Source organism: Mesoplodon mirus (assembly GCF_964341445.2).
Source record: "Mesoplodon mirus genome assembly, chromosome: 3".
Classification (NCBI taxonomy): Eukaryota; Metazoa; Chordata; class Mammalia; order Artiodactyla; family Ziphiidae; genus Mesoplodon; species Mesoplodon mirus.
Window position 1 is genome coordinate 8,633,813 of NC_138978.1, and position 11,391 is coordinate 8,645,203.

Genomic DNA, 11,391 nt, shown 5'->3' on the forward strand with positions numbered 1-11,391 from the left:
TAATGGTTTCTATTTCTTGGAGCTTACTCTGTGTCAGGCACTTAGAGAGGTGCCTAGACGTTAAAGCAGCTCATCTTGTGAGGCAAGGACTGTCACTCTAATTTGACAAGTCAGGAAGTGGAGGCCCGGGAAGGTCAAATAACCTGCCCCAAACCTCACAGTTAAGAACAGAGGCAAGATTCACCCCAGGTCTGATGACGCCAAAGCCTTTCCACAGCTGGGGGTTGTAACGGAAGAGGAAAAGCACGTTTCTAGCTAGAGTGACCCAGCAAGGCCTCAGGGAGAAACCAGTGTCTGAGCTGGGCCAGCTTCAGGAGCCAGGAATTCACACCGCCCAGTGGGAACAGGGCAAGAATTCAGGAATTCGGGAACCCAGTCTATTACCCGTGAAACCAGCCTCTGAAGCATCCGGTCCTTCCTCCCTGTGAGGGGGCGGCAGCCCGATGCCCACCTCAGGAACAGACACAGGACTGTCCCCGGATCCTCCCTGCCCCACAGACTGGACGCTGCACACCACTGAAACCCAAACTGCCCTTCCTGTGGTCTCTCAGAAGGCCATTCATGAATGTGCTGGCTTCCACACACGAGAACTTGCCTGGCTCTAGAAGTGCCTCTCTGCCAGCACATTCGCATTGTTCCTGTGTTTGCTGCCTCAGACATTTACAGAAAACCTGAACTAGATGCCACTGAAGCTGGATAGAGGCAAGAGACCAGAGACTAGCCCCTCAGCAGGCACTGCTTCAAATGAGAAGCAGACATAACTTTCTGGCACCTCGTCTTCTCTGTTTAATTACCCTTGAATGGGTAATGACATGACACGTCCATGGACATCCTCACCTGTGAAGGCAGACGGTCGGAAGGCAGCCAAGCGGGGCAACAAATTCAGGATTGTCATTTGGATCAGCGAGTTCTTGCTATTCCTGCACTTCAGCACCCACTGGCACACCTGAGACAGGAAACACACAGGGTTGGCAAAGGAAAGGGAGGCGTGGAGCCTGGGAGAAGAGGGAGCGGACCTCCTGCCACTGACCTGATCAAATTTCTCCTCCATCAAGTCTCTGCAGCAGCGACTCTCCACCAGGGTGGACTTCGCTGGGCTGGGGGAAGCCCCGAAGCCCATGAGGCCTTGGTGAGAGCTGTACCCCAGCAGTCCCACCAAGGCGTTTGACTGCTGGGGCTGCATGGCCTGGAAACTGGTGAAGGGGGTGATGTGACGAGGTTTCGTTCCGAAGCCCATGAGATCCTTGCAGTACTTGTCGTGTACCAACTGCTGCTGTGTGATTTCTTCCATTTCTTCTCTCAGGCGCTATATACGTGGGGGAAAAGTCACGTTTACTTACAAGTGGCATTTGCCTAGGCACCAGGGAGTCTGCCGACAACACGAGCCCAACCCTGAAACGCAACTCTTCCCACAGTGGGCGGCGGCCACTCTTCATCTCTAGGATTCGATTTCCCCAGAACCTTGCAGGGGGCCTGAACCTGTTCTAATTTAGGCAGAAGAGCACCACCTACTGAACGATGAAGAAGCAGCAGGGGTCTGGCCCCCAAGAACCCCCTACCCCACCCTTGGTTTGGGAAAGCTGCTTGCGGATGGCTGTGACAACAGACCTAGGATCTAGCAACGGTGCCTCCCGCGAGGTCGAGGGGCAGCCCCAGGCCCGTCCTGCGAAGGACGCTCTGCTCTCCCTCTTCTCACCGGAAACCCAGGTAGAGACAACTGAGGCAAGTTAATTTTCTCAGAGTCCTAGGAATTCCATACGAGGCATGGAGGACACTGACTGGCTGAGAACCCCCATCTCTTACCTATTCAAAGGGCTGCTCAATAACTCATTCTCCAGCTTTCCAAATTGAGAAAGATATAAACCAATTAATTTCCAAACTTCTAAACTCTTTCCACAGCTATTTTCATTTTTCAGAATATCTTATCCACTATTCTTGTCAAGGTCACCAGTACTCTTAGGCTGCTAAATCGAATGGTCTGCAGCATCTGATCCAACTTAGTGTTTCCTCCTCCCTGAAACCCTTTCTTCCCTTGGCTCCTTGGACCCTGAGCTTTGCTGGCGCCCCACCCCCACCCCTGCTGCGGCTCCTTCTCGGTCTCCCTTGGTTCTTCCTCACCTCCCGACCTCAGGTTCTCAGCCCCCATCTCTCCTCCAACTATCCTAGCTCCCTGGGGGTCTTCATCCAGTCTCACGACTGGAAATAACATCTATATGCCAATGACCTCCCCAATCTGTCTCTCTTGCTCAGATCTCTCCCCGAAGCTACTCAATAACTCCGCCCACAGACGCCCAACACGCATCTTAAACTTAACACGTTCAAAAGCAAACTCCTGACCTTCTACCCCAGACCTGTTCCTCCCATCTCAGTAGATGGCAACTCTACCCTTCTAGTTGCTCAGGCCCCAAACCTTGACCCTTCCTTCTCTCCTATCGACCTCCAAATCCCAAATTCAGAATCCAGCCCCCCTTGTACCCCGACAGCTCCCACTACTGCTGAGATGCTGCAGTTCCCCCCTGACGAGACTCCTGGCCTCAGCCCTGGCCCCTCCCGTAATCCATTCCCAGCACAGTCTGTACAGGGGCGACTGAGACCCTAGGTGACGAGCCCCCTCCCTGCCCCAGGGATTCCCCCAGCCCCACCTCCCAGCTCCTCTCACTCAGCTCTGTCCCAACGGCAGTCCTGCTCCCTTCATAAAGCAGCACGCTCCTCACACGGGGCCTCATGCTTCCAGGACCAGTGGTCCGGAAGAAAGCTCATCCCCAGATGTTTGTATGGCTTCTTTCTTACCTCCTCCGTGGCTGTGTCCAAACACCATCATATTTTAAAATGTAACCCATGCTAGTAACCCCTGTTCCTTTTCCCTGCCCTACTTTTCTCCACAGCGCTTACCACCATATGCTACACTATGTATTTTTACTTATTTATGTACTGTCTGCCTCCCCTTGCTAGAATGTACTGTTTTATTCATTGCTGCCTTATTCTTCTAGCTCTCAGGACACGGTATGGCTGGCCCATAGTAGGTGCTCAATTAGTATTTGTTGAATGAATGAAAACGTGATGAAATTATAACACCTTACATTTGGATAGTTCTTTATAATGTACAAAGCGCCACCACAAGTACTATTTCATTTAAACCTGTCAGTTAGGTGATATTGCCCTGTTTTACTGGAAGAAAACAAAGATCCCAGAGCGGTGTGGGGTACAGTGGAAAGTACCACATTATACTTGGGTGGGGAAAACTCTGAGGGTGACCACTTACGGAACGCCCACTAGGTATCAGGTGTTGTGCTAAGCACCTCACATGTATTTAGAAACCTCACAGAAGCCCAATGAGGTGGATAAAATCCCCAGTAAAATTGAGGAAAATGAGGAGGGGAAGTAATTTACCCAAGTCACACAGTATAGAGAGGAGCGGGGATCCAAAGCCAGACTCGCTGTGCTTCTACACATACCGCAGCACACGCCGCTCCCACATCCAGGGCACAGCCATCACCAAATGATCGCTGGGGCTAGGGAAGCAGGAAGCCCTGGGGTGAAAGTCCACACCAACCAGTTCCCCACAGGAAGACTCACAGGTGGGGCTCTACCTCCCAGATACACCCTGAATCTGGTGCCAGCAGATTGACCCTGAACCTACTTTTGGGTCTACACTGCCAGTACCAGTCGAAGCCACCACCACTGCTCGCCCAGGTGACTGCAGTCGCCTCCTGGGGCAGCCGTGAGGACAGGACCTCTAGCTACAAGGAGTGTAACCGACCCAGGGCCCCAGCTGCCACTCTGAAATCCATGGCCACGTCTGCGCCAAGGCCACACTTTCCACGAGCTGCTTCCAGCCGACAACGAACACGGTAGGAAGGCTACGGTGGGCCTCCGCCTGACGGCCAGTTCTGGCCTGAGGACCCTGTGATGGCTCCGCACAGCAGACTAGGGTGCTTCCATCCAACTGTTCTTCCCGCTCTTGTTCTCTCAGGGTCGGATACGCACTGAGGCCTGATGGTTCTCCCAGCCTCTCCCAGCTCCCTCCCCATCTTCTCTCAAAGTTCATTTCCCTAATACAGTCCTTGCACTTTTAAGCCCATCTCGGCAGCTGCTTCTTGAGCCAGCACACCTCCTACCTCACCTCCCTGCCTCCCTTCCTGCCTCTCCACAAGCTCTTCCCCACAAGTAGCCAACGACTGTTAAAGATGGATGCCATCACGTCATCCTGTGGACACAGCCCTGTGAGGAGAACGGGAGCCAGTAGGGGCCACGAGCTGTGAGGCCCCGGGTGCGGCCCCTCCCGCCCTCTCCCTTGCTCGCGGTGCACCAGCCACACTTCCCTTCCCGCCTGAACGTATCAAACTCTCTTCCACCTCAAAGTCTCTGCCTGGAGCACCACCTCCCTGCCCGCTGCAAGGCTGGCTCCTCCATGTCACGTGGTCTCAGCTCAAACGGCACCAACCTCAGGGAGGGAGTCCCCGCACCCCCGTCACCCACCACCCCACTTCCCCACAGAACCTGCTGCTACCTGCAATGTTCCTATTTATTGGTCTACCGCCTGCTCCCCCCGCAAAGCGTCAGCTCTTCGAGGACAAGGATCTCGCCTGTCTCGCTCCCAGAACGGCACGTGAGAAGACGGGACCCCCTCAGGCGCGCTTCTCACCTCTCCCTCCATGCTGCTGATGCGAACCAGCTCGTTGAGGATCAGTAAGGCTCCATGGATCCGATCATCGCGATTCATGCCCTTCTCCTTGGCCAAGGTCTCGTCAAACCCCTTCTCTGCTTCCTCAAACGTGTGCTATGGAGAGATACAGAATGCCTAAATGACCCAACGTCCAGAGTTAGAAAGCAGCCCCACCCATCTATATGGGGGGTTCTGAGGTTACCACGCCTGCTAAGGGCCTCGTGCCGGTGTCACCAACAATCCTAACTCACTGAGCTCTCTCGTTTCATTTAGCTTCAACTCTCACAACAATACCATGAGGGAGATACCACTAGTACCCCTACTTAATAGAGAAAAAACAAGAGGCTCAAAGAAGCTAGGTGACTTGTCCAAGGTCACAGAGTGGCCAAGACGAGAACCCAGGTCTTCAATCCCAGGTTCCCATGTTCAGGGCTCTTTGTGTAGGACAAGGGTCCTTAGCAGGTTCACTTGGCAGCGGCAGTCAGCACAGGACTCACGATACTAGAGGAGCACCGGCATCTCTCCAGAGACGCCCATATTTCTATACTTTAACATCTCTGAAAAAAAATGTCTTACAATTGTTGATAAGAAGGCAGTGAGTTTAACGGGCACTATAGTCCCACTCTTAGTGGTACGTAAAGCAATGGTGTGGCTACCGATAAATCTTCGCTTTCGTGAAAATAACTACTGATTCATACTGAGCTTAAAAAACCATGGGAGGGCCTCCCTGGTGGCGCAGTGGTTGAGAGTCCTCCTGCCGATGCAGGGGACGCGGGTTCGTGCCCCGGTCCTGGAGGATCCCACATGCTGCGGAGCGGCTGGGCCCATGAGCCATGGCCGCTGAGCCTGCGCGTCTGGAGCCTGCGCTCCGCAACGGGAGAGGCCACAACAGTGAGAGGCCCGCATACCGCAAAAAAAAAAAACCAACAAACCATGGGAGACCAAAGCAGACAGGATACTTGCTCTTTGACAAGGGGCCCGCTGCTGCCCTGTAGGCCCGATGATACTCTACGCAAATGTGCTTTGCTGGAGGTTGGGATGGAACCATCTCCTCACCCTGTACCACTGTGGCTTCTGCATCTCCTTCGGCTCCCGCTGTGTGGTGAGGATCAGACAGGCACGAAGGGCGGCCACAGCTCCCTCACGGATGGCCTGCTTGGGGTCCCACACGGCCACAAAAATATTGTCAAAGAAGGGCTGCACTTGCTGGAAGAAGAAGGTGGGGACGCTGATGGCCAGCTCCCGAAGAACCAGGACCTGGGAGAAAAGGCACAGAGAACTTTCATCTGGGTCAGAGTCTTGTTCTCTCAGGAACACAGCCTCCTGTCATCCTAGAGCCTACATACACTAGGAGAGGAGCACACTTGCCCACTCTTCTAGCTCAGAAGTTCTGGGGACCTAGGAAGGAGAGTGAAGTTGATCCAACATCTCAGTGTCCATTATCCCAGGGTGTTTAGAAGCAGAATGCTTGCCATGTTAGGACACAAGTTCTGAAGGGGCAGACGTGTTTAATGCTTTGTACAAGCTCTACTGATAGCCTAGAATGTGCCCGAAATACAGCAGGCATTCAATAAACATTGTATTGAATGAATGAATAAGCCTGTTTAATATTTAGTCTTGCTATTAGCTTCATCTGACCCTGGAAAAACTGAAGGTTCGGAGGCGGCCCCAAGTTACAGAGTGAGGAAGTAGCACCAGGGTCCACGCGGGGGCCCCTCACCCAGGCAGGCTCCCTCCTCGCGCTGCTGTCCCCGAAGAGGGAACCGACTGGAAAGGATCCAACTGAAGCTTCTTATCCCCATCACAGTCATTCCTAGATTCTCTCTTAAGGACAGACTCTCCCCCACCTCACGGCCTGGATTCCTAGCCCATCACACCAGGCTCTTTCAGGGATGAGCCTCAGAAAGCAATGAGTATGTGCGTCTAGAAGAAGAGGATACGAAGCCACCACTTCCTCAAATGAAGAACAGCCAACGGGAAAGAGGAAGTCTGGACTACGTACCGACCGATCAATAAATGACTAAAAAATAAACAGGAAAGGCCTGGGAGAAGGCAGGCCAACTCCCCCAGCGCGGGGAGTGAGCCCCTCCCCTGCTCTTCTCTTCAGCCCAGTACTCCCATTTTCCCACAGGATATGGAAGGACCTTGACAGAGGGATCCTGCAGACAGCGCGGTTGCCTGGGGCTTTGTAAGCCTCTTGGCTTGTGGCTTCTTCTTGCCTACGGCTGAGGGGGTGCCTTCTGCCTGGGAGGCATTTTTGATTCTGGAAAACTGGAGGTCAGGATAAGCACTGCACATAGGGCTGCCTCTCAAGCAACAAAAGAGAACGTTAAGCCTCCTCTCCAGGTACGGAGCTCAGGGTGAAGAGAGAAAGGGATTCAGGACAGAACCGAAGGCCACCAAGAAGCCCAGTGCCTTTGCCTGGAGCGTCCCCTGTCATTCTTTGCCTTTCAGGGACCTGAGCACATCGCGTGAGGGACCCCGACACGGAGCCACCACTCGCCATGCACTCACAGCCGCATGTCTCCGGCCCTCGTTGCGGTCAGCACCCAGCCATTCCAAGGCTCGCTTCACCTCAAACTCCACATACTCAGCGGTAAAAGTGTCCCCTGCCATGGCGAGGCGACCGATGGCCTTGGATGCCATTTCCATGACAACCGGGTCATTGGAGGGGAGGAGGTTCCGAAGGTAGTTAGCAAATCTTCCAATTCGGGTGGCATTCCCACCTTCCACTCCTATGAGGCTGGCTGGAAAAGAGAGGAAAGCAAAAGGTGAGGAAGGGCACACGCTGTCCAGGAAAGTATGCTGCCTTCAGACGAAAGCTAGCCAGTGACCGCTTCCTTTTACTTTAAGTGCAGACTGCAATTTCCAGACAGTAAGGATGCAAATAATTTTCATCTTAACCAACAGATTTCATATTTGTGCCAGAACTACTCATATAAAGCAAAATAACCTCATTTTAGTATATATAATTTGTTTTCCCAAGAAGAAAAGGAAAACAAACTGGGACTGAATAATAGTTCACAGGATGGAAGACCAGTCCCTGGAGGTTGAAAATTACCTGCCTTTCATTCACTGCACCCCAACTCTACTTTTCTATTCGTAAGCCCCACTATGCCAAACTTTGCTCTACAGAGAAACCAGAGCCTGCATTTTTGCCGTGGAGAGAAAGCAGGCTTCTAGTTTCAGTTCAGGCACACTGGCCCTAGAAAAGTCGCTTAACAGTTCTGAGATTCCATATCTGAAAAAACCTGCTTTGTCGATGTCCCAGGACTATTGCTAGAATTAACAGCTGGATAAGTACACTGAAAGCCACAAGTCTCCTTAAAATTCATTAAACAAATGTGAACTAAGTGTCCAGTAAGAAGCAGACCCAGGGTGCAGTAGACACAAAGCTGAAGAGTCCTTTATTCCCAGTTCTCACCTTACCAGAAACTCTGTCCTTACCTATGGCCAAGATGCCACCTTTCCTCTCATTGGCATCTGAGCTGGAAACCAGTTCAAAAATGTGATGGTTCAGCTGATCATAGAAGCGAGTAGATTCTTCTTGACTCATCTACAAAAGAAGATGTACTCAGAACAGTTTCTAATGTCTCCCTGGTGGTGGGGTGGCTTCCAAAGACTAGGACCTGAGAGGCAGCCAGGAGGTACAGTTCCAGCCAAAGATGACATGGCTACTGCCTATTTCTATAGTTTTAAACTGAAGAGCAGTTCATCAGTGTATGTAACAAATACTTATCGAGTATCTACTCCTCTGCAGGCCATGTCCTGTCCTAGAGTCTACCTAGTACCAAGGGTATAAGAATACAAGACATTGTCCCTGACCTCAAGTCTGGTCTCTATTTAGAAAGCCCCAGGACTTCCCTCGTGGCACAGTAGTTAAGAATCTGCCTGCCAATGCAGGGGACACGGGTTCGATCCCTGGTCCGGGAAGATCCCACATGCCACAAAGCAACTAAGCCCGCGAGCCACAACTACTGAGCCTGCGTGCCTAGACCCCGAGCTCCGCAACAACAGAAGCCACAGCAATGAGAAGCCCCCGCGCCGCAAGGAAGAGCAGCCCCCGCTCAACGCAACTAGAGAAAGCCTGCACACAGCAATGAAGACACAACGCAGCCAAAAATAAAAATAAATAAATAAAAATTAAGGAAAAAAAAAAAGAAAGAAAGAAAGCCCCAATCAACCAACTCGTCAAACCCATCCCAACCACTGTTATCAGGCAGAAAGAGTGGAAGGTCTGGAATGTGGCACGAAAAAGAAAAAAAATGAAAAGAAGCAGCCGACTCCTAAAATATCACAACATAGGAAACGCCACAGAAATGTGTAACTGCAAAGGAACCTGCCCATTCTACAGACATGAGAAATCGGTGCCTTTCTAAAATGGAACCTCTGCATTTTTCGAATCCTCACTTAGCTGTCAAGAGGCATCTAAACCAGGGATGGTATATGTAACCCCAACACTCCATGATGAACGGCCCCGAACCACAGCAATCCCAACCTCTCGGAGCTCCATGGTGACATAGTGCTGGAGCTCCTTGGCGGCTTTGGCCCTGGTCTCCTCATTCCGGCTCTTCAGGCCGCTGGCAAACTGCTGCAGGACGCTCACATTGCTGGATGCGGTGGTAGTTGTGGCAGCGGCGGCAGGGCCGGTTCCAAGCATCTTGCCCTGAGGTTCTTCGGAGAGAAGCTGCCTTTAATATTCTGAATAACAAACCATGGCGATGAACTCATTTATGGCCCCAGCTCCTCAACACAGATCTTCACCCTATCCATGTTAGGCTGGGGATCCTAAAAAGGTTGGGATACCTCACTAAAGAACATGCAGAGAGACTTGATCCATTCAACAATGACTGATGTTTAAAAGAGGCAGCATAGGAGAGAGGGTCAAATTATGGGCTGTGCTGCCAGACTACCTGGGTGTGAATCCAGTCCAAAATTATATACCTTGAGGAAAGATACTTAAAATGTCTTAGTTTCCTAAACTGTAATAAGAGGATAACAATACCTAACTCACAGGATTGATGTGAGGATTAAATGAGTTAACACACTAAACAGTTAAACAGTTAAAAAGTGCTTAAAATAGTGCCAGGCACACAGTGAGTTCTTAATAGTTGTTAGCTATGATTATCATTATGACTACTATGTACATGGCACAGAATCAGGTACTAGAGGTGGGGAGGTAGAGAGAAAATAAAGCATGCCTAAGACTGTCCTTTTCCTCCAGGAGTTCAATTTAAAGCGGGAAATTGGTTATTATTCTGTAGCAGCACTGCCCAATAGAAATAGAAGCCACAAATGTAAAAATAACTTTAAATTTCCTTGTAGCCATATCGAAAAGGTAAAAAGAAACAGGCAAAATGAATACATTTTATTTAATCCGATACATCCCAAATATCATTTCAACATGTTATCAATATAAAAATTATTGATCTATTTTTCTATTCTCTTTTTTGTACTGAGTCTCCAAAATCTAGTGTGCATTTTACACCTAGGGTAATCTCAACTTGGACCAATCACATTTCAAGTGCTCTAAGCCACACGTGGCTGATGGTTATTGTATAGGACAGCGCAGTTCTATAGAACATTAGGACTTGGAATGTGCTCTAAAGGAGACTGATTCGTTTCCGAGATCACTCATTCATTCCTCACTTATGCCCTGTCCCTTCCCTCAATAAGCTTACAGTCTAGGGGGAAATACAAATAATCAGGCGACCACAATAAAGTGGCCATGAGAGCGCTCTGGCAGACTGCTATGGCAGTAACACATGAACCTATCCTAGGTATGTCCAGATTATATTAGAAAATCAAGTTTTCAAAATTTCTTATTTTTCAAAGAATTTGTGAAATGCAGAGAGAGAGAAAAAAAAAGCAAGGAATAATTGGTTCTGAAAAGCTTTTAAATACTCCAGTGCCGAGAAGAGTGCAGAAGGAAGTGTCAGCCTTCAGGGGAGAGGAAACCCAAGGACTCCAGATGAGAAAACCACAGAGTGTGTGCGCTTGTCTGGGGGAGGAAGGCTAGCAAGGAATTTCCAGTCTCAGGAAGGAACCAGCACATCTTTATAAGGTCTAAGGCCCACAGGCCATCTGCTCCAGAGAGAATTCAATTAAAATACTAGAAGTTAAATCCGAAGGGTCTTGGCGAAGGCTTACTGAAGTTAAAGTCAGGTGGGGTCGGGGGAAGCAGAGAGTATGAAACTCTGGGATGGAACCAAGCTCAGCTCCGGGGAATGGGTTCTTGAGAGGCCTCCACGGTGGAGCGCAAGGGGCTGACACTGACGTTGGTCCTCTTTGAGGACAATCTGTAGGGGGCTCTGAGGAAGGGGTGACTGATGGGCAAGGAGACCCAAAGGCGCCCCAGCAATACAGGAGCTGATGGGCCGGCCTTCGTGGCGCCAGAGACGCACAGCAGGCTAAAGGGTTCGGTGGTTTCCTGCGGGTTCGGGAGGAGGTGGGCGTTGCCTCGGGGGTGCGGGTCCAGGGCTCAGGCGGCGCCCAACTCCGTGGGGGCCAGTACTGAGGGGAACCCACGTCCCAGACGGACGACTTCCCGGGGTCCCCCCACGGACCAGGTTGACCGTGGGTCTGGAAATTCCGCCGCCTTGGAGGGGTCGGTGCCAGGTCCCAGACTCACCGCGCGGCTTCGGCCAAGGCCTCAGCTGCTGCCGCCAGCGCCGGTACCGCCGCTTCAGGCCCCCGGCCCCACCACCCGCCTTCCCCGCTGTCCT

At 51.2% G+C, this 11,391-nt stretch overlaps 1 protein-coding gene across 1 annotated transcript in view; it reads right to left on the reverse strand.

The window, feature by feature from the left end:
- The window catches only part of MTOR (mechanistic target of rapamycin kinase), a 120,815-nt gene extending 109,424 nt beyond the window's left edge, over positions 1–11,391 (reverse strand). Inside the window, exons 1-8 of the mRNA XM_082614800.1 lie at positions 11,298–11,391; positions 9,165–9,340; positions 8,114–8,222; positions 7,181–7,413; positions 5,723–5,923; positions 4,646–4,780; positions 1,031–1,306; positions 838–946 (exon numbers count right to left, since the gene is read on the reverse strand). Of these exons, the coding sequence (XP_082470926.1) occupies positions 838–946; positions 1,031–1,306; positions 4,646–4,780; positions 5,723–5,923; positions 7,181–7,413; positions 8,114–8,222; positions 9,165–9,326 (1,225 nt within the window). The 5' untranslated portion in view covers positions 9,327–9,340; positions 11,298–11,391. The remainder of the gene's footprint in view (positions 1–837; positions 947–1,030; positions 1,307–4,645; positions 4,781–5,722; positions 5,924–7,180; positions 7,414–8,113; positions 8,223–9,164; positions 9,341–11,297) is intronic.